Consider the following 20,510-nt stretch of genomic DNA (forward strand, 5'->3'; position numbering starts at 1 on the left):
TGGGCCACAAAGGACACACCTGACCCATCCTTCAAATTCGGGGAAAAGGAGGACGCATTTGTCGGCTGCATTCGGAGGAGTCCACGAATTTGGACAGCCTTCAGCGCGTCGCTGTGACGTAATCGGTCTACAAATGCGGCCTCAGGAGGATGCAGCCCATGAATTTGGACACAGCCAAAGAGTCGTAAACACGACTGTCAACACCGAGGCGGCCATGATACTCAGAGAGGAAATAAAGGCGCTATTGCAGAAAAGAGCAATACGAGTGGTCCCCGCTTCGGAGACAGACAAAGGTTGGTACAGCCGCTATTTTGTTGTTCCGAAAAGAGGGGGAGGGCTTCGTCCCATCCTCGACCTGCGAGTCTTGAACATGTATCTACGAACGTACAGGTTCAAGATGCTAACACTCAGACAGCTCTTGAATGCAGTCGGCCCGGGAGATTGGTTTGCAACAATCGATCTAACAGATGCTTATTTTCATGTGGCTATACACCCGAAACACAGGCAGTTTCTGAGGTTTGCATTCGAGGGCGTAGCCTACGAATACCTAGTGCTGCCGTTCGTGCTGTCGCTCGCTCCTCGCACCTTTACGAAATGTGCCGAGGCAGCGCTAGCGCCCCTCAGAGAGAGAGGCATCCGCATCTTAGCCTATCTAGACGACTGGGCTCTCGTAGCTTGCTCCAGAGAGCAGGCGGAGACACAGCTGTCGCTGGTTCTGTCACACATTCGGACACTTTTCAAAAGAGCTCACTAATCCCGAGTCAGCAGATTACTTTCCTCGGTTTGGAAATATGCTCGCTTTCCAGCCGCGCACGTTTGTCGGAGCACAGAGTGGCCGCGTTTCATCGCTGCCTCGCTCAGTTTCAGCTGGGACTGCGTTTCCAGACGATATTAAGCTTGTTGGGCATGATGGCATCTATGATCGCCGTAGTGCCATTTGGACTGTTAAAAATGAGAGCGTTTCAACGCTGGACTCTCTCTCACCGTTTGTGTGCATCGCGTCACCTCCGGAGGAGGCTGCCGGTAACCGCGTCTTGCATGCTAGCTCTCCGTCCTTGGAGGGAGCCTGTGACGGTGCATCAGTGAGAGGGATCTGGTCCGCAGCCCAGCGCCAGCTGCACATCAACCACTTAGAGCTGTTAGCAGTGTTCTTAGCTCTAAAGCATTTCCGTCCAGTCCTGGAGGGCCAGCATGTCTTAGTCAGGACGGACAATTCAACAGTGGTGTTTTACATAAACAGGCAGGGAGGAACACGCTCTCTTCCCCTGCTGTTATGGTGCAGTGTTCATTTTCTGTCTCTAAGAGCCACCCATGTCCCGGGCCACCTGAACCTGGGGCCGGACCTTCTCTCCAGGGGGGTCCTCTGGTGAGAGAATGGAGGTTACACCCTTTAATAGTGGCTCAGATTTGGGATCTATTTGGCAAGGCACAAATAGATCTTTTTGCTTCCAGGGTAAATTCCCTCTCTCTGATTCTAGTGGCCCACAAGGTTGTGGTATGCAGAGATAATCAGCCTGCTAGCAGCGAGTCCTTGGCAGCTTCCTCTCCGCAGGGATCTCCTCTCTCAGGCGGGAGGAGAAGTGTTTCATCCGCGCCCAGATCTGTGGCGCCTTCATGCTTACCTGCTGAGAGGTTAAACTTGAATGCTAAGGGTTTGCCACCTAGTGTGATGGCAACAATTCAGAGCGCTAGGGCCTCATCTACTAGAGGCTTGTACGCTTACAAATGGCAAGCCTTTGAGCAATGGTGCCAGGACCGCCACACTCTCCCATTTCAGTGCTCTATTGTGGATGTTTTGACATTCCTGCAGGAGCTGCTGGATAAGGGCCTTTCATTTTCGACAATTAAGGTTTATTTAGCAGCTATATCTGCTTGTCATATTGGCTTTGACGGGGTGACACTAGGTGCACATCCCCTCGCCATACGTTTTCTGAAAGGAGTTCGCTGGCTGAGGCCCGTGCTTAAGTCCAGTGTCCCTGCTTGGGACTTGTCTTTGGTGCTGGAGGCCCTTTCTAGCCCCCCGTTTGAACCTATTGAGTCTGTGGATATGAAATTTCTTTCATATAAGACTGCATTACTTCTCACTTTGGCTTCGGCAAAGCAAGTGGGTGACCTTCATGCGCTGTCTGTGCATCCCTCCTGCACACAGTTCTCTCCTGATGGCCACAAGGTCATATTGCTTCCAAATGCTGCCTATTTTCCCAAGGTCATGCCTGCATCTTATAGCTCAATGGAGTTTGAGTTGCTGAGCTTTTGCTCCCCTCCTTTTGCATCTGAGGAGCAGAGGAGGATGCATTCTCTTTGTCCAGTGCGTGTGCTACGCGCCTACATTGAGCGCACTCAGAATGTGTGTTTATGTGACCAGCTGTTTGTCTGCTTCGCTAATCCAAATAGAGGTAGAGCTCTGGATTATAGAAGCTATCTCACTGGCATACGGCACCAGAGGTCTTGCTTTGCCCCACGGGGTGAGAGCTCATTCCACCAGGGGGATGGCAACCTCATGGGCTCTTTTTAAAGGGGTGCCTGTAGCTGGTATTTGTGCGGCAGCTAGTTGGGCATCACCGCACACTTTGTGCGGTTTTATCGGTTGGACGTTGCAGCCCCTTCGGTGGCTCATGCTGTCCTTTCTGCTGGGTCTACCACTCACTAAGGATGTGGTGGTCCGCTTCCGGTTCGGTGGCTGCTCTGCGGAGCGTGTATATATGTCCCATACTTATGTGTTGTACCGAGTGAATCGACTGAAAGGGAACGAATAGTTATGTTTATAACTTCTGTTCCCTGAAGGAGAGGAACGAGGTACAACACAAGGTGGCCCCACTGAGCAGTTTGGCTCGGTGAAGAGCGGCTATCGAACTGAGGGATGACTGTGATGACAGCGGCTATATGTGTGGGCGGGGCCGTGCGCGTGTCATCACACGTCATCTGCCTTAAAGGCGTGAATAAAGGTTTCTTCAGCCAGGACACGCGAGGGCGTGATATCCCATACTTATGTGTTGTACCTCGTTCCTCTCCTTCAGGGAACAGAAGTTATAGACATAACTATTCGTTTGTGGCTGTAATGTGACAAAATGTGCGAAAATTCAAGGGGGCCGAATACTTTTGCAAGCCACTGTATCTTTTGCCTGATGGCGGCAGTTGGAACAGATTATGAGCAATGTAAGGAGTCTTTTATAATATTTCCTGCTTTTTCATAAGGCAGCAAGGGCTGTTCAGTTCTTTGCCAGCTCTGTTGTGTTCACACCCCAGTACAGGTCCTCCATGATGTGAACTCTCAGGAAGAGGAGCTCCGACACCATCTCCACCCCATCCCCATTGATGTAAAGTGGTTTAATGTCCGTTTTCTTTTTCCTGAAATCCACAACAATCTTCTTGGTCTTAAATGTGTTCAGGATTAGGTTGTTGTCCCTGCACCACGTTGTTGACAGACTCCAGTTCAGCCCTGTAGCCAAACTCATGCTCCCCAGAGATGAGCCCCACCAAAGTGGTGTCGTCTGTAAATTTGACTATGGTGTTACTTTGGTGGGCGGGAGCACAGTCATGTGTGTACAGCGTGAAGAGCAGGGGGCTCAGCACACAGGAGAGCTAGTGCTGATGCTGATGGCCGAGGAGATGTGGGGGCCCACCCTTACCCTTTGTGTTTGTCAGAAAGTCCTTAACCCAAAGCAGGTGGAATATGGGAATCCTAGGGTTAACAGCTTGCTCACCAATCTGTGAGGGAGGCTGGTGTAAAAGGCAGAAATTTGTGACTTTTAGCGTGTTTGGAGTGTGCAGTTAGTGTGTGGTAGTGTATAGTGTGGTCATTGTGTTGTTTTGTGTGAGACTGAGGGCACTGCTGAATGTCACAGTTGCTCCCAAAAAGCCACCAAAGGCAGATAACAGTGTAAACACTGTCTCCAGGTGGAAAACAGGTGCAGCGATACACCTCCTGTTGTCAGGCCGCAGGTTTCATTCCTGTGGTGTTCTCCTCTGTCTTGTGGCAGAAAAACTACTTTTTGGAGTGTTTAATATGTGTGTTGAAGGACATGTCTTGGTCAAAAATGACTCCAAGGTTCCTCACAGTGTTACTAGAGGCCAAGGTAATGCCATCCAGAGTAAGAATCTGGTTAGATAACATATTTCTAAGATTTTCAGCGCCGAGTAAAATAACCTCAGTTTTATCTGAATTAAGAAGCAGAAAGTTAGCGGCCATCCAGGTCTTTATGTCTTTAAGACATTCCTGTAGTTTAACTAATTGGTGTGTGTTACCTGGCTTCATGGATAGATAGAGCTGGGTGTCATCAGCATAGCAGTGAAAATGTATACTATGCCTAAGGGAAGCATGTTTAATGTAAACAGAATTGGTCCTAGCACTGAACCCTGTGGAACACCATAATTGACCTTAGTGAGTGGCACAAATAATTTGTGCAGCATCTTATTGAGACATCTTATGGTGTTTAGTGAAATCATTCACTAAACACCATTCACTGTCTGTGATTTTTACAGTAAAAAAAAACAAACTTTTTCTACTAGAGTTTTTATGTTTTCTGTGTGATTAGAGATAAATTGTTTTAACAAGGTATGTCATTGATAAAAATAACTAAATTCAGACAGGTGAGATCCCACATAGCAGACAGGTCTGGCGTGGATCTGGTGTCAATCCAGCACTACTGGCTGACTTCTGGCATGGTATGTGGTATGTCATCCAGATATGAGCCAGGCCTGGCATAGATGGCACTGTTTATGTGATGGCATGCCATATCTGGCCCAATTGTGGTTTGGTTTATGTGGCCCAGGCTCATAGACAACAGGTCTGGCCCGGATCTGGCATCAAGCTGGCACCTTTGACTGACTGGTGTCATGGCAGGGTGTATGTCAACTAGATGATGGCACTATTTATGTTCCTATTTTACTATTTTAGGTAGAAGAACCAAATGCCATGTTGCAATACTATACTGCCAACATTTCAAATGCAGGTTTGACAGGTTTGTGAGTGTGCACTTTATCCAAAACCTAGTGAGGGTTTACTCATGTTTACCACTGGGTGGCTGTAGCTAATAGTTTGCACTATTATGTTACGGCACATGTTGTTATTACATGGCTTGATTATGGTACACATTAGGCTGGCATCTGGGGCCAGAGCTGAAACTGTTCTGGGCCAGCACAGGACCACCAGTGTGTCTGCAACTGGCCTTGTGCTGGCCCATGTGTGGGCCACGTCTGGCAAACCAGATCTGGGCCACCAAAGGCCCGTCATTCTTTGCAGTATGTGGGCCATGTGTAAGCACATTGTGTGGGCCAGATCTGGGCCATACCAATTCTGCTATGTGGGATTGTGCTGAAAAGAATGATACCAAACAAGGCAAGGTACAAAAAAAAAATTGAAGGTGAAATACAAAGGTAAAATCAAAAGTACACAAAAATGGCCACTTATATCCTGGAGCCCAAAGGGTTACCTCAATAAAGCATGAAAAATTAGGTTTCAATTTTTGGTGAAAAACATGTTCATGACAGTGCAGATTTCTGACATTTTGTGTAAATTTAAGCATGTAACAATTTGATTATTTCTAATAAGTTAGACTTGTGTTTGTAAATGAACCACCACAGTACATATATAGAGTTAAAAATTAAGAAATGCTGATTTGAGCAGCTTCAAAAACATTAACCCCGAGTTCTTGTGTCTCAAGGTAGCACTGGAAAACTGCTCTGCCTGCCGGGCCAGCGTGCCACTTTGCCTTGCTCATACCACTATGAGGACCAGATGCATATTTTCCAGCTATCCATACAATGGAGGAGTCCTCTCAATGAGCTGCTGTGTCACTATATCAAACACAAAGCCTTTCAGAACTGCACGGCTGGCTACACAATCAGCTACAGCCCAGGCAACATCACGCTCACCATCCTGCAGGTCAGACGGGAGGACTTTGGGACTCACATTTGTTCAGTGAGCAAACGGCATGAGTTCTCTGACTACAGCATTGAGCTGGCCAGAATGTCAGGTGAGTTTGACAGGTGAGGTGTGTAGCTTGATATTAACCTCTGTTTGTGCCTCTTATGCATGACCTTATATCTGGAATATACCATCTGGTTTTCATGCTACTAGGGGACCAACACTCAACCTGAATCATTAAAGATTCTTCTCACTATACACATAAAAATGTGTTTGTGATATTCTTTCCTTAAATTTTTGCTAAGAGAACTCCCAGGAAAAGAAATAGGTGTAGTAGTTGTGTAATTTTCCACCTTTCCCTTCCTTAAGAATAGCTTCTTGATGGCCTTCCTTCTATTGAGACCATATCTGCATTTCAACCCCAACTGGTTGTGGCAGATGTCCGCCCCTCCGTGAGCCTGGTTCTGCCGGAGGTTTCTTCCTATTAAAAGGGAGGGTTTTTTTTCCCATTGTCACAAAGTGATTGCTCAAATGATTGTTGAAGTTTTCACATATTATTGTAGGGTCTTTACCTTACAATAAAAAGCACCTTGGGGGAATGATGTTGTGATTTGGTTTTATAAATAAAACTGAATTGAACTGAATTGCAGTAAACATGGGCAAAAGAGTATCTCGCTGGTCCTATCTTTGGTCTTCTTTTTCCTATTTCTTAACTTTCAGATATTGTTTATCAACTGTAGTTAGATTTTTTAGGCCTGCCAGGTCTTTCCCTTTTTGTCCTCTACTTGTCCAGGTTCCTCATTTTTTAAAGGAAACATTGCACACCATGCTGAGATATGAAACTTTGTTTTAGGATATTTTTATTAGAAAATGCTGATCTCAGCCTGTTTTGGCATCATTGTGACGTCATAGTGCAGTCAGCTTCTTTAGCCAGTAGGCGTGAACCATGTCGGGTCCTGGTGCTGTCCAACTCTTCATACTTGGATGTTTGCCACTGTGAAGGTTATTGGATCCTGTTCAGGGAGGTTTCTGTGGTCTGCTCTTAGATCCACTACAAACTGAGCATTGCTGTTATGAGTTGCGTCCTTCTCCCATATGCTCTTTCAGTATCGCTCCATCTCCAGCCTTGGTGGTGCTGTTCTCATATTGTTCCCCTGCCACTGAGAGTAAACCGTGGCTGGTTTTGTGGAGAACAGCTGGTTTATTCTCCTGCCTTCTATCTCTCTGGTGCACCTCTTCAAGCGGCTGGCCGAGGCTGTGAGTCTTTGCTTGGCTCTTTGGACAGCCTGCTGTACTTTTTAGGACCTTCTTCATTGCACCAAGCTTGCCAGCTGACACCAAACCTTTCTAGCGAGGAACATTAAATGTAACTTTAACATTACATTACACAACCTAATGTAATAACTAATTAATTAATACATGTCAACCTCACACATCAAATTCATGGGGCTAATGTTGACACTGCAGCTTGTCAACAGACTCTAACATTTCAAATCACAAGCAGCAATGGTTGTGGTACTCTAAACTCTAAGTTTTAATATAACCTGCTTGTGTGTCACCAACTGCACTATTTAAATATTTTTTAGCCCAGAATGTAGTGGAGTAATCTTCAAAACAAAACTTCTGAACCAGCATGTTGATGCTGTTCGTGGAAGACTCCAGCCTGCACCTGATATGATGAAATTATCAGTTTTATATGGGGAATTATATCAGTCTAATTCTAACTAGCACATAATACTAATACATTTATTTATAAAGCGCCTTTCAAGACACCCAAGGACACTGTACAATAGGATAAAAAACATAATAGAACAATGACACAATGAAGGACAATAAAACAAAAGCACAAGATAAAATGAACAAACAGTGGGTTCACAGTGAATATGCAGATTTGAACAGATGGGTTTTGAGTTGAGATTTAAACTGGGGGAAAGAACCAATGTTTCTCATATCTGGGGGTAGAGTTCCACAGCCTGGGAGCAGAGCAGCTGAAAGCTCTGCTTCCCATGGTGGTGAGGCAGAAGGAAGGCACAGAAAGCTGGATAGAAGAAGACGATCAAAGTGAGCGGGCAGAAAAGGTAGTGCTTAACAGGTCAGAAAGGTAAGGAGGTGCGAGGTTATGAATGGCCTTGAAGGTGAGCAGAAGAAGTTTGTATATTATCTGGAATTTCACTGGGAGCCAATGAAGTTCCTGAAGAACAGGGGTGATGTGCTGGTAGGAGGGGGTTCTGGTGATAATGCGAGCAGCAGAGTTCTGAACCAGTTGAAGCTTATGGAGGGATTTTTGGGGGAGACCATGCAAAAGAGAGTTGCAGTAGTCAATGTGGGAGCTAACAAGACTGTGGACAAGAATGGACGTAGACTGGGTGGAAAGAGACGGATGTAATCTGTTAATGTTGCGTAGATGGAAATAGGCAAAACAGGTGAGATTATTGATGTGAGATTTATGACACCAAGGCTCTTAACCTGAGGAGAAGGAAGAACTGTGGAGTTATCGATAGTGAGTGAGAAATGGTTCGCCTTCAAAATTTTGGATTTTGTGCCAATAAGGAGGATTTCAGTTTTATCCTCATTGAGCTTTAGAAAATTAGAGCTAACCCAGGATTTAAATTCGGATAGAAATCCAAATAATCCAAATAATCGAAAATGTACCGGCGAGTAGCGGCAGCCAGACGTGCCAGCGTTCACTCGAGCCAGAAGCACATGGCCCAACGGTAGCTAGAACAAATATTTTGAAAAGGTCAGAATAGAAGCATCCTAAACATGACCACATTTATGCGACAGACACCAGTCACAACAAACAAAGGACGGGTTATTGCCTTTGTTCCCAAGAGCTCTCTGCTGTATCGTCAGCCCAGGAGCTAAGTCAGACCAGCTAAAACAGGGGCGAATCAATCCTATAATGCTACAAGGGCTGCAAGGCAAGGGGTTCTGGGTAATGTAGTCCATACTAACAGGGACATTTATACAGCCACCCCTGTATTTACACTGCAAATGGACATCATAGCAAAAACATCTGTTGTACTATAAGGAGGTTTTCCCATCCTGCATCTGAGGCAGGGTAACTAGCTTGGTCGTGTGTAAGTGGGATCTTTTACTTGCCCTTCCACTGATCACACTATACCATCCACCCTAAGAAACACTTTTGAGATTTTCCCCAACTAGCCATATGACCCTGGTCAGCTGAGTCCACTATCACGACAACTTAATCTACAGCAAGGTCAGGTGGCATTATGCCACTTCTGTCTGAGCTGAAGGCGATGGAGGCATCTCCAAATGAAATGGCTCTAGAAGTGTTCAGCAATGATCTGGCTTTGTTTCCATCTTTGACTGGCGATAAAGTTAACCTGGTCCATATGCCACCTGTGGAAATGAGGCATCCTGGTGCCCCATGGCCATGAGAATGGGTACGATTGGGTCAGGATCAGCAATATCAGACGATATTTAGCCAAGGGGTTTAGCATTAAGGATCCCTTCCATTTTACTGAGTGTCGTGAAGAGGACTTCTTCAGGCACTATTTGATTTGATCCTTTAGGATAACCTGGAGTGTGGACTTAACTGACCTTATTTCCCTCTCCCAGTCACCTCCAAAATGTGGTGATAGGACCAACACCAACATGCTGTTCAATGACCGCCGGCTTCTTTGCTGGATTTCAGATGTGACCTCAGACACTGAGCATCATGTGTTACATAAAAGATGAATCCTGACACTTTCTGAAGTTAATTGAATGTATTATTATTAGTTTTAAAGTATTTTTTCAAGTTGTAGTTATTGTATTGCATCTTACTTAGTTGTAATGGTTAATGAGCTCATCTAGCATTATGACACTTGTCCATCTGATCAAAACCCCAAATCCCTTGTTACAGTTTGAAACAAGGACCTGAGGCACATACAGGCAGCACTGCAGGAAAAGTGTCCATTTATTTACAATAGTGATCACATGGAGTCACACTTTTGTTATTTCTTGTTTATAATAGTTTGCCGTTTCTGGACTGTGCTGTGCACACTGAGGAGAATGGAAACAATAACATTAAAGTTTACTGGAAGCCCACACACATGGACCACACACTCTTGGACTCCCACCACCCTCTGGAACAAAGACTTCGAGTAATCAGGACCCTACAACACTGGGTAGAAAATGTTCTAGAAGGGAAGGGTTATCAAAATTGGGCTTTCATCAAAATGGCAAAGTTGCACAGTAAAGAAGTTCAGACACCAGCTAGGAAGAATCAGAAAGGAGAGTCTTCTCCAAGCACAACATCCCAGTGTACTTCAGACCCAGCCACACACTTAGACAAAAACTGGTTCATCCCAAAGACAAAACTCCCAAAGACAAGCTAAACAACGTAGTGTATGTTGTGCAGTGCAGCAAGGAATGCTCAGACCTCTACATTAGAGAGACCAAACAGCCACTTCATAAACGCATGGCACAGCATAGAAGAGTCACCTCCACGGGACAAGACTCAGCTGTCCATCTGCATCTAAAGGTCAAAGGTCACTCTTTGAGGATAACAATGTTAACATTTTGGACAGAGAAGATAGATGGTTTGAAAGAGGAGTGAAAGAAGCCATTTATGTCCACTGTAAACGACCACCTTTGAACAGAGGCGGTGGTTTACGACAGCAGTCCCCAATCACGGACCAGAGTCATTTGGTACCGGGCCGCGAGAGTTGTGAAATTTAGGTTTTTCAGGGTTTTTATCGATAACTCGGTTTCCCTAGGTCTTTTCCCGTCTTGTAGTTGTGTGTCTTATTTTGAAAGAAATACCATAGCGACCAGAGGCCATTTGACCTCAGTAAGTAATATGATAGGATGGGGCAAGGTTTTACAATGACCTCACCTGAAACCTCTGCTGATAATGACCCACACACTTTTCACAGCTTAGTTAATGTGCTGATACACATAATCAATAGTGGATCAATGACCCTCTTAGGGACACTCCCACTAGGGTTTAAAATCTGTGACTTTCCACTATTTGGTCTTAGAACTCAAGAAGCTTCTTGGATGAGTGAAACAACTTGAAGAAACTTAAAGAAGCCAATTTGCTTTTCTTTCCAAGCTCTTTAAATAAACACTGTACATATAAGTCATGATATCTATAATAGTACCTGTCCAGTGGCTAGTTCCATAACCACATGGAGGCAGGGACCTCACAGCACATCTGTTATGTTTACAAACGTCAAGAAGTCACAAGCAAAGTGAGAGCACACCACAGCACATGGTTTAAACAAGTAAAGTTTATTTATCAAAACGATTTATTATTCACATAGACATAACATTATTTCGTCATCCCCCAAAATACACATTCAAAGCACCACAATGGCAGCCCAATATTAGACTGCTATTAGCTGTCAGCTCTGTAGAGTGGGCAATCATAATGAAGCAGTTCATTTAATTTGTAGATTCAAGCTGCTCTTCATATGTTTGCCCACCAGGTGGCACCAAAAGCTATTGAAAAGCTTTAAGTGATGAACCTTTTTTAAATACAAGCTTCAGTAAGCTTCATTTGCCCATCGCTAGTTTAGGGTCATGTTGAATGAAATGAATCATGTGTAATTTGAAAATCTGTCATTTTATTTTTCTATGCTATCCTCACTGACTAATTACTTGTGACTGGCACCTCATTAGCAAATGAGCAAGCAGTGTTTCACAGTCAGACCCACTCGTCCTTTTTCTTAATCTCAAACAGGACGTCATGATCATCACAGTAACTATTCTCATTTATATAATTGCAACAATGTTTTTTTTGTTTGTTTTTTGGGGGGGGTTGACACAAGGGAGGCACTCCCTGATGTTCATTAGAAAAATGTTACACTGGTTTTTATTTTCATTTAATTTTTACATTAAAATACATTTTCTTTAAATGGGTATATAAACTATATAATATTTTAAGTATTAAGTATTAGGGTAGTATGTATATGCGCACCGCAGGGTATTCATTTTAATTTCCATCCTGTTTATTGTGAAGGAAAACTTGAGTCTTGTTTATTTTTTTATTTATACCTGAGAATTAGTCATTTCTTTTTGGGATCATGGCACAAACTGAGGCCTGAAAGAAAGGGAGTCAACTGTGTGTTAACAGCTCTAATGCTAACAAGGCACATTTGTTTTCCTTTAGAGTCTGTTACTTCAGCACCAACGGGTGGAATGAATCAGTCAGGTAAGAAACATTACATTTTCAGTGTTTTTCTCAGGTACTGTTCTCTTCTTATCACTTTGAAAGTCAGAGAAGTCTAACCAGTCTGACATCAAGAAAAAAGTGAACTGCAGCTATTTCTCTGTAAACCCCTGAGGTGGTCATGTGGGGAAATTCCAGTAGATTAACATTTTGTGAAATACTCAGACCTATATGGCACTAAAAGCCATGCCACTATCAAAATCACTTAAATTATCCTCAGTTTGAACTTGAGCAGGGTTTTTTGACATGTCTACATGCTACTGAGTTGCTGCCATATCACTGGCTGATTAGATATTTGAATTCATGTGCAGTTGAGCAAGCTTATCTAATAAAGTATCTGGTAAGTGAATAAAAACAGTTGGACATAGCAAAATTTCCAGATCCATGTTTAAACACATTATATATCAGCTTTACTTTTCATGGGATATAAATAGTGTGAACGCATGATGTTTAATGTTTCCTTGTCTTTTCAGGCCTGACCTGGAGACTAATTATTCTTCATGCTTTGGCGTGCTTGTTGGTTTGCACATAGAAGAGGAAATTTATATATTTATATACATTAACAGACACAAACCTGTAAATTTACATAGAATCTAAATCCCACCTGTCCAGCAGAGACCTAAATAAAAACTTTGCCAAAGGATACGTGTGTGCTCAATCTTTTTCCAGAGGATGTGAGATGTAACTGTCATTCCTTTGAATTAGGTTGATACATTGGAAAGGTAGTGGAGACCTTTGTTTGGTTTTTACAGACAACCACAACTAAACACAGTGTATCTATTCATACAGCAGGTAAAACTAAGTAAAAGTATTGAACACGTCACCAGTTTTCTTAGTAAATATATTTCTAAAGGCGCTATTGACATGAAATTCTCACCAGATTTCGGTAACAATCCATCCAATCCACACGTGCAAAGAAATCAAATCATAGATGTTGGGTTAAACTTGCTTGTTTTGGATTTTTTTTGTTTTTTTCCCCCCTGTGTAGTTCCCCTCAGTTTCTTTGTGTTTGTTCCCTGTGGCCATCCCTCTGTTCTTTATGTCATTCCAATGACTTTGACTTTGACTTTTTGGTTGTACTTTGTTAGCCCTGGATTGTCTTTGCTTTTGTGGCCCTTTAGGTAGCAGGATGTTAGAGTTAATTCTTACTTGATTTTCCTAAATATTTGGAAGTTTCCATTTCACATATGATGATGAGAGTAAGTCCAGCTCATGTGAAATATCGTGTTCTAAACTACCCTGAAAATTAGAGATTGTGTTTGAGTTAAACCAACTACACCTATACTGTTCAAGTACCAGAGACAGATGTGCAAACTGTAATGGACTATGAGTGCATAATATATGAATGAATGAATCGAGGACGTTTTTGTTTCGTAAAGCAATGACAACACTTTGGTGGAAGAAATTATAGATTCGTCTTTTTCATTTTTTTAGTTTAGAGACCCATAAATGTTTATTCTAAAGGTCTTTACACACCGGTTGTGTAAAATCCATGTGAATATGTCGTGCGTTTAAACTGTTTTTCGGACTCACCTGTTCTTCATGCAGCTGTTCACACCGACCACGTATTTTCACTGGACGAATTTGCGCAATTTTTTGTTCGAACCAAGCTTGTTTTTTCAGATCTGAATCAGGGCTCTAGAGTGCGACCAATTTGGTCGCAAATGCGACCAAATTTTTCAATGGTAACAAAAAAAAAAAAAAAATCTCTGCAACTCTCCGTGTGGTCAACAACAGACACACATTATGCCCCTATCGTGGACTAAACCAATCAGAGATAGTCAGGGGCGGGACCTCTCTGATTGGCCGTGGTCCAGTTGAAAGGTGGATAGAGGGAGGTGAGTAGCTTGAATAAAGCGATATCGATTCATTAAATCCTGAATCGACTTTTAAATATAAATGTGTTTTGCCAGAAACGCCAAATTCTTAGATTAAAGCTCACAAAACTATTTCAACAACCACCAAACAGCAAATGAGAGCAGGCACACGGATTCCACACAAAGACGTAAACACAGACCCGACACATCAGAATCAGCTTTCTGTTTCTCGGGTTTCTCACCCGATGGCCCGAACACGGACACGCTGTCGGAGCTCAGCGATTCTGATGCGTCGGGTCCGCTCTGTTTCCGTCTTTTTGCGCTGATTCTGAGCTGCAGGTTTTGTCTCTCCAACCAAAATTCGTGGAGCCAGCAGCAAAAGAAGCAGCAAACTACGCTTCACATTTGATCAATGTCCATGAATTCACTCTGAGTTTTGCTGTTTTGCTTCCACCACGATAAAAATCACACGTCATGCACAGCTCTCCCTCTCTCTCTCTCTCTCTCTGTACTTCAAGAACAGTTTCCCGTCTCAAATCTCTGTTTTCTGCATTTTTCATTAGCTTATTACCCACCAGTCTACCGTTGTTTACAGCGCTGTCGGCCGCTGTCTTTTTCTTTTCTTTTTCTTTTTTCACTTAAATGACCTCGGACAAGAAAGCCTAATTTCTGCTGTTCAATACTGAAGAAATTTAAACTTTTTAAAATTATGCAAAATTGCAGAATATTGCAGAATATTTTTAAGGTTATCTGCTATAAAACGCCAGACCAGGAAAATCTCCTTCATGTTTTTCTGTGTTTTATTCTCAGTTACTTTGACACAAAGGCATCTGCTGTGATGTTCACAATTCTGATGCAGTCTCATGTGTATCAGTACTGATAAATGATCAGAATTATAATATTTCTGACTGTCTGAGACTAAATTCGAATCGAATCAGGATTATAGAAATTAGCCTAGGCCTGACAGAAGTGGATGTAGCTGTGGGTAATGAGAAAAGATGAAAAGAACTATTGATAACTTTTGTGTTAAGTTAAGGCCTGATCCGTATGAAATTCATAGCCAGCTCTGACACGGTGCCATCAATCTTTGAATGCTGAAAAAGCAGCAGTGTATCCAGAAAACACATTATATGCTGCAATAAATCCACTGCCCAAGTGTCCCCTCTCCCCACTGCCTTTCAGCAGCATGCAACAGCAAACAGGTCGTCAGAGGAGCCAAGATGATGATTAAGTTTAACATTTTCTACAATATTGACAAAGCAATTTAAGCACAAGATTGTTAGTTAATCATTTAGAAATGAATATTATCTGTATGGACTGCAATTTCCCCCCCAAAAAAGTGCACATGTAAAACTGCGGTGTTAAGCGATGCGGTTGAAAAATTTGAGTGCTCCTGACTTTGGTGCCGGTGCGCCTCACCGGTGCGCCCATGGCAAAAAGTTAGTCTAGAGCCCTGTGAATACAGTATTTTTCTGATTATAAGGCGCAGTTGTTCTCCTAACTGAAGTTTGGTCCGTTTAAACCTCACGTTAACTTTTATTGAGAGGAAAAAAGTTAGCATTCATCCTCCAGCCTGTGCTAACATAGCTGTGTCACTAGCGATCACTTAGCACATCATTATATACCAGCTAGCCAAAGCTGTGACAAACGTCACTGCTGTTTAGTTTTCTGTCTTCATTTATGTTGGAAGTGATAGCAGAGCTGTACGTTTGAATGTTTCAGAAATCTCTCAGTCAGAACATGCTATATCATGTTTAGGTGGAAGCTAGCGAGCTAACTTCCTGCTAACTTCTAACTCTGTTAAATTTAATAAATTCTGTTTTCATGGATGCCTGGATGTTAAACTTAATTGTTACACCTGGTAAAGCAGCAACGCTGATCATTTTATTAAAGATGAAAGAATTTAGACAGTTTTTAACTCTCAGTGATGTTTAGGACCCAGATTACTCCGCGAGGCTCCTGACTACGGTAGCCGTAATGCTCCAACAATCCATCAAGCGGTGCGGCTTCGTAGCTTACCAAAGTCGTACTAAAACAGTTTTTGACAGATTTTTGAGCGCCGTGCACCACATAGAATCAGTTCGAGATCAGTAAGCACAACCAGAATTCATACATAAGGCACAGGATTTTAAGTGCGCCTTATAGTGCGGAAAATACTGCATACAGCCTCACACACACAGCTAGACGCTGCTCTGGGCCAGTCAGCTCCCTGAAACGATTTCCTTGCCTCAGATCTGGTCCCAACTCTGCTAACAAGAGCTCAAACGGCTCCACTGACATTCTTTGACATGTATGATCAACTCCAAGATCAAACCATAATGTTCTCCCTGCTGCTGCTTTCTCATGAGAATTGGATGTCAGTGCTAATAAGTGTGTGTGCTTGTACAAAGGGCATTCAGGCTCTGTATTTACAATCTGTCTAACTGATGAAGATTATGAGGAGGATGTGATGCCTATGTAAAGTGCTGAGGTTTGTCTCTTTGTTAGGATGAAGCCATCCTCAGCTTCAGGTAAGGAAAAGCGGAACAAAAGATAACTAAATACATCTCTCCACAGCCGCTGATGAATTCTACAAAAACAAGAAACAGTTCATTATAAACACTTGCAGTAAAATTCACCAGTCATTTACCAGTGACATCCATTAACGGACTAATTACTGCAGAGTAGAATTAACTGGGACAGAACAGAATTTCAACAGTGTACTGTATAAAGTGGAACTTTATTCGGCAAATGTCCAGTAGTCCAGCCTGGAAGTAATAAATGCATGAACTAGTTTTTCAGCGTCACTCTGAGACAGGATATTTCTAATTTTAGAGATGTTGCACAAATGGGAGAAAGCAGTCTTACATATTTGTTTAATATGTGCGTTGAAGGACATGTCCTGGTCAAAAATGACTCCAAGGTTCCTCACAGCATTACTGGAGGCCAAGGTAATGCCATCCAGAGTAAGAATCTGGTTAGATACCATATTTCTAAGATTTTCAGGGCCGAGTACAATAACCTCAGTTTGATCTGAATTAAGAAGCAGAAAGTTAGCGGCCATCCAGGTCTTTATGTCTTTAAGGCATTCCTGCAGTTTAACTAATTGGTGTGTGTTACCTGGCTTCATGGATAGATAGAGCTGCGTGTCATCTGCATAGCAGTGAAAATTTATGCTATGTCTTCTAATGATGCTGCCTAAGGGAAGCATGTATAATGTAAACAGAATTGGTCCTAGCACTGAACCCTGTTAGAGTCCATACTAGTTACTAAGTCCTGCAACAGACTGGCAACCTGTCCAGGGTGTACCCTGCCTCTTGCCCCAAGACAGCTGGGATAGGCTCCAGTCCCGCCGGGACCTTGAAAAAGGGTTAGGGTTATAGGCCATAAGAAGATCATTTGTAACCTTCACTAAAGCTGTTTCTGTGCTGTGATTAGCTCTGAATGATTAGCACATCATGATTAGATGATGCACGCCATCATCTAATCATGCCTTTATCCCAGGGGCTGTGCCTCCGAGGAACCAGAGCGAGCGACAAGGTTTTCCAAGACCTCTGTCTGTCACTCCACCTGTTCCTGCAGTGTCTCCAGTTGTTTGTGATGCATCGCCACCAGCTGAGCAATCAGCTGCGCCACCATCTGAGGCAGTGCCTAAACTGGATGCCCAGGTTGGGGCTCCGGCATAACGGCCAGGTTTTCAATTCAATTCAATTTTATTTATATAGCGCCAAATCACAACAACAGTTGCCTCAGGGCGCTTTGTATAAAGTGCCTTTGGCACCACTGTGGAAGGACCTGGCACTGTGTGTGTGATGTTCATGATTAACATGCCTAACATGCACAACAAAATTCTGGAGAATATGAGCATTTGTTTTTGTAATGTTCTGCTGTAAAAAGTGACTGTAAAATGTGTTGGGTTCATTTTATGAGAGAGAAAAGACAAATATGCTCAAAATTTATTAAAGAGACGTCTTTCTGCTCGCTCAGGAGACCCACACCAACAGAGCACCACACCCAGACAGTAAATGCTTTTTATTATGTGTGATCAGCCGGACACTAAGGTGATTGGTCAAAACAGTTTAGGTCTGGTGTCGGCTCAGGTTTCTTCTTCTGCAGCTTTCTGGCCACTTCGCCCATCACCATAGCAACCACCTCTTATCCTCCATCAGACCTGCATAAAGACGGAGCTGGGGTGCTTTCCATAAGAGCAGTTTTATGACGGAGGCCCCATTGCTGTGAAGGGTCTAAGTGTATTGTAGAGAAGTTTTGGAAGTAGACTGTTACTCTGATACAAACAGACACAAGACTGTGTAAAAAATAAAACACAAATATGTGATTCTAATTATAAGTTATTCAATTCAATTTTATTTATACAGCGCCAAATCACAACAACAGTCTCCTCAAGGCGCTTTATATTGTAAGGTAGACCCTACAATAGCCAATGAGCCTCTCGCATATATTGTGGAATTTGTATAAAATATTTTTATATGTGCATTTTATATGTTTATGCATTTAATTTTCTTTACGCAAAGTTTCATCAAGATCGGTCTTCTCATCCAGGAGGAAGTAAGGAACACACATACATAAAAACTTTACAGTACGATGATTACCCTTAGAAAAGTGTTCCAAAGGCATAATGTTGCATGATGATATTCCAGTGTAAACATGTATAAAGGATAATCTGACATAGATTTGGTTGTTAAACTAGAGAAAGACTAGCTCTGTGTATACCTGTGCTGTTAGACCGGCATAAGATGATCTCAAGAATAAAACTAGGTCTGATTTCAATTCAATTTCGGGGAAACCTGCAGTCAGCTGAGACCAAGGAAGTCACTTGGATGAGTGACGAAACATTTCTCCCACTGAAAACGCTGCGTCCAGATGAACAGAATCAACCGTTTGGGATTTACTTACCTGGAAGAGTGAGTAAGACCTTTCTGAGTTCTAGCATATTTTTCACTTTGTTTCAAATCATCAAAACATTTTACTATTAGATAACTCCAGTAAAAACTTTGCATTTTTAAAATGAAGATTTCACTTTAGATTGAGTAAGTTAACCATTTGTTCCGGCTGTTTCCCGTAATAAATGGATTAAGTTAAAAACTGCATGTTGTATTTACTGGGGACATCTATGTCGAACGTTAACAACATGAAAATATGACAAATATGCAAAAAAAATAAGGAAACAGGAAGGGGGAACTTCACAAAGCTCTGTGTCATGAGAATCTGTTTCACCTGCTCGGTTGATTGTTTTTCCCCCGATTATTATTATTTTTTTCCAGTTTATTTCCTCCTGTCAAACTGTGGCATTTGTGATATTTTGTACTTCTCACATAAATTAACCTATTTATGATGAAGGGTTTTTCTTTTTACCATAGAAATAGCCAACTCTAGCAACAGAACATCCAATCAATTATGCAGCATTTATTGTCAGGTCTTTTATATGGTTTGGGAAACTTGGCATAGGCAATGAAAACAATAAATATGACATTTTCCCTAATGTAGCATTTTACACAATGTACAATATGTGTTTCTTTCTCCACAGCTTGCTTGATAATGTTCTATACACATTTCCAAACAAATAAACATATCTCCATGCAAAAACCCTGAAAATGGGATGTGCACAAAAAAAGATAATAAAACACTAAATGCATTTCTTGTAATGAATTTGTGTCAATAAAAACTGCTAATAAACCACAAAGAGAAATGAAAAGTTGTGCTGTTTAATCGACATAAAATAGATTAAAAAATGGCCCATCTGCTTAAGAGTTTCCTATGATGGTGCAGTTTGGATAATACTGCCTGTTCCTGCTCATTTCTGCCGAGTTTATTTGTGTGTATGTGTGGAACTGCTTGGATCAGTAGTCAGTGTCAGAGCCCTCGGCATTGTCCACGTTCCGGGAGAGCATGTAGTTGTCCATGTCGATGGAGCGGCAGTTATTGATGGCGTAGCGCAGCCTCTCAGCCATGACAGCCTGGCTTGAGTACGGAGGCAAGCGCAGCTGGAAGAAACACGTCTGAGAGGTGGGCAAGCTGTCATAGGGCTGTGGAGGACACACAACAAATTCCAAATTACAGCAGGCTAAACTCTGCTCTCTTCTTCTAAATTCAATTCAATTGGCACCAAATCACAACAACAGTGGCCTCAAGCCACTTTATATTATAAGGTAAAGAACAAACAACAATACACTAAAGATTTAATGGAAAGTGAGTGAATGTGAGTGAAGAAGAAACATGCAAGCGGTGATGCATCATGAGAAGCCCCAGCAGGTCAGGCCTATTGCAGCATAACGAAGGAAGGGTTCACGGTCATCCTAGCTATAAGCTTTATCAAAAATGAAAGTTGGAAAAATACAGAGTTTCTGTCTACCACATCCAAACTGGGCGGTGATTACACAGAAGACGGACGTGAAAGCTGAAGGCTCTGCCTCCCATTCTGCTGTACTTTAAATATCCTGGTGTAACATAGTATTGCCTAGATTAGCTCTTCTCCATGTTTGCTGTGGGAAATGGGCACTAGTTTGAGAGTGGCTTGATGGGGTTGGATTAACTGAAGCCAGGTGTGTTTGACTGCACTGACTCTGCTCTATCTGTAGCCCACACGACAAGCAAGATATTTTGTGACTCTGTGCAGGTATGGCACATGGCCAGATTCAAGATAACTTAG

General features: G+C 42.6%; 1 protein-coding gene and 1 long non-coding RNA gene across 12 annotated transcripts in view; one reads left to right on the forward strand and one right to left on the reverse strand.

The window, feature by feature from the left end:
* The first annotated feature begins 5,868 nt into the window (after positions 1 to 5,868).
* Positions 5,869 to 12,690, forward strand: LOC112848120 (uncharacterized). The gene is made up of 3 exons (XR_003222064.1): positions 5,869 to 5,975; positions 11,988 to 12,029; positions 12,521 to 12,690. It is a non-coding gene; the product is annotated as an uncharacterized LOC112848120 (long non-coding RNA).
* A 6,557-nt stretch (positions 12,691 to 19,247) lies between these two features.
* Positions 19,248 to 20,510, reverse strand: part of herc1 (HECT and RLD domain containing E3 ubiquitin protein ligase family member 1) — an 80,545-nt gene continuing 79,282 nt past the window's right edge. For all 11 annotated transcript variants that reach the window (XM_025911297.1, XM_025911353.1, XM_013266335.3 and 8 more), the window contains one exon: positions 19,248 to 19,887. In XM_025911297.1, the coding sequence (XP_025767082.1) occupies positions 19,702 to 19,887 (186 nt within the window). In that variant the 3' untranslated portion in view covers positions 19,248 to 19,701. The remainder of the gene's footprint in view (positions 19,888 to 20,510) is intronic.

The sequence above is a fragment of the Oreochromis niloticus genome, linkage group LG1 (assembly GCF_001858045.2).
Source record: "Oreochromis niloticus isolate F11D_XX linkage group LG1, O_niloticus_UMD_NMBU, whole genome shotgun sequence".
NCBI lineage: Eukaryota > Metazoa > Chordata > Actinopteri > Cichliformes > Cichlidae > Oreochromis > Oreochromis niloticus.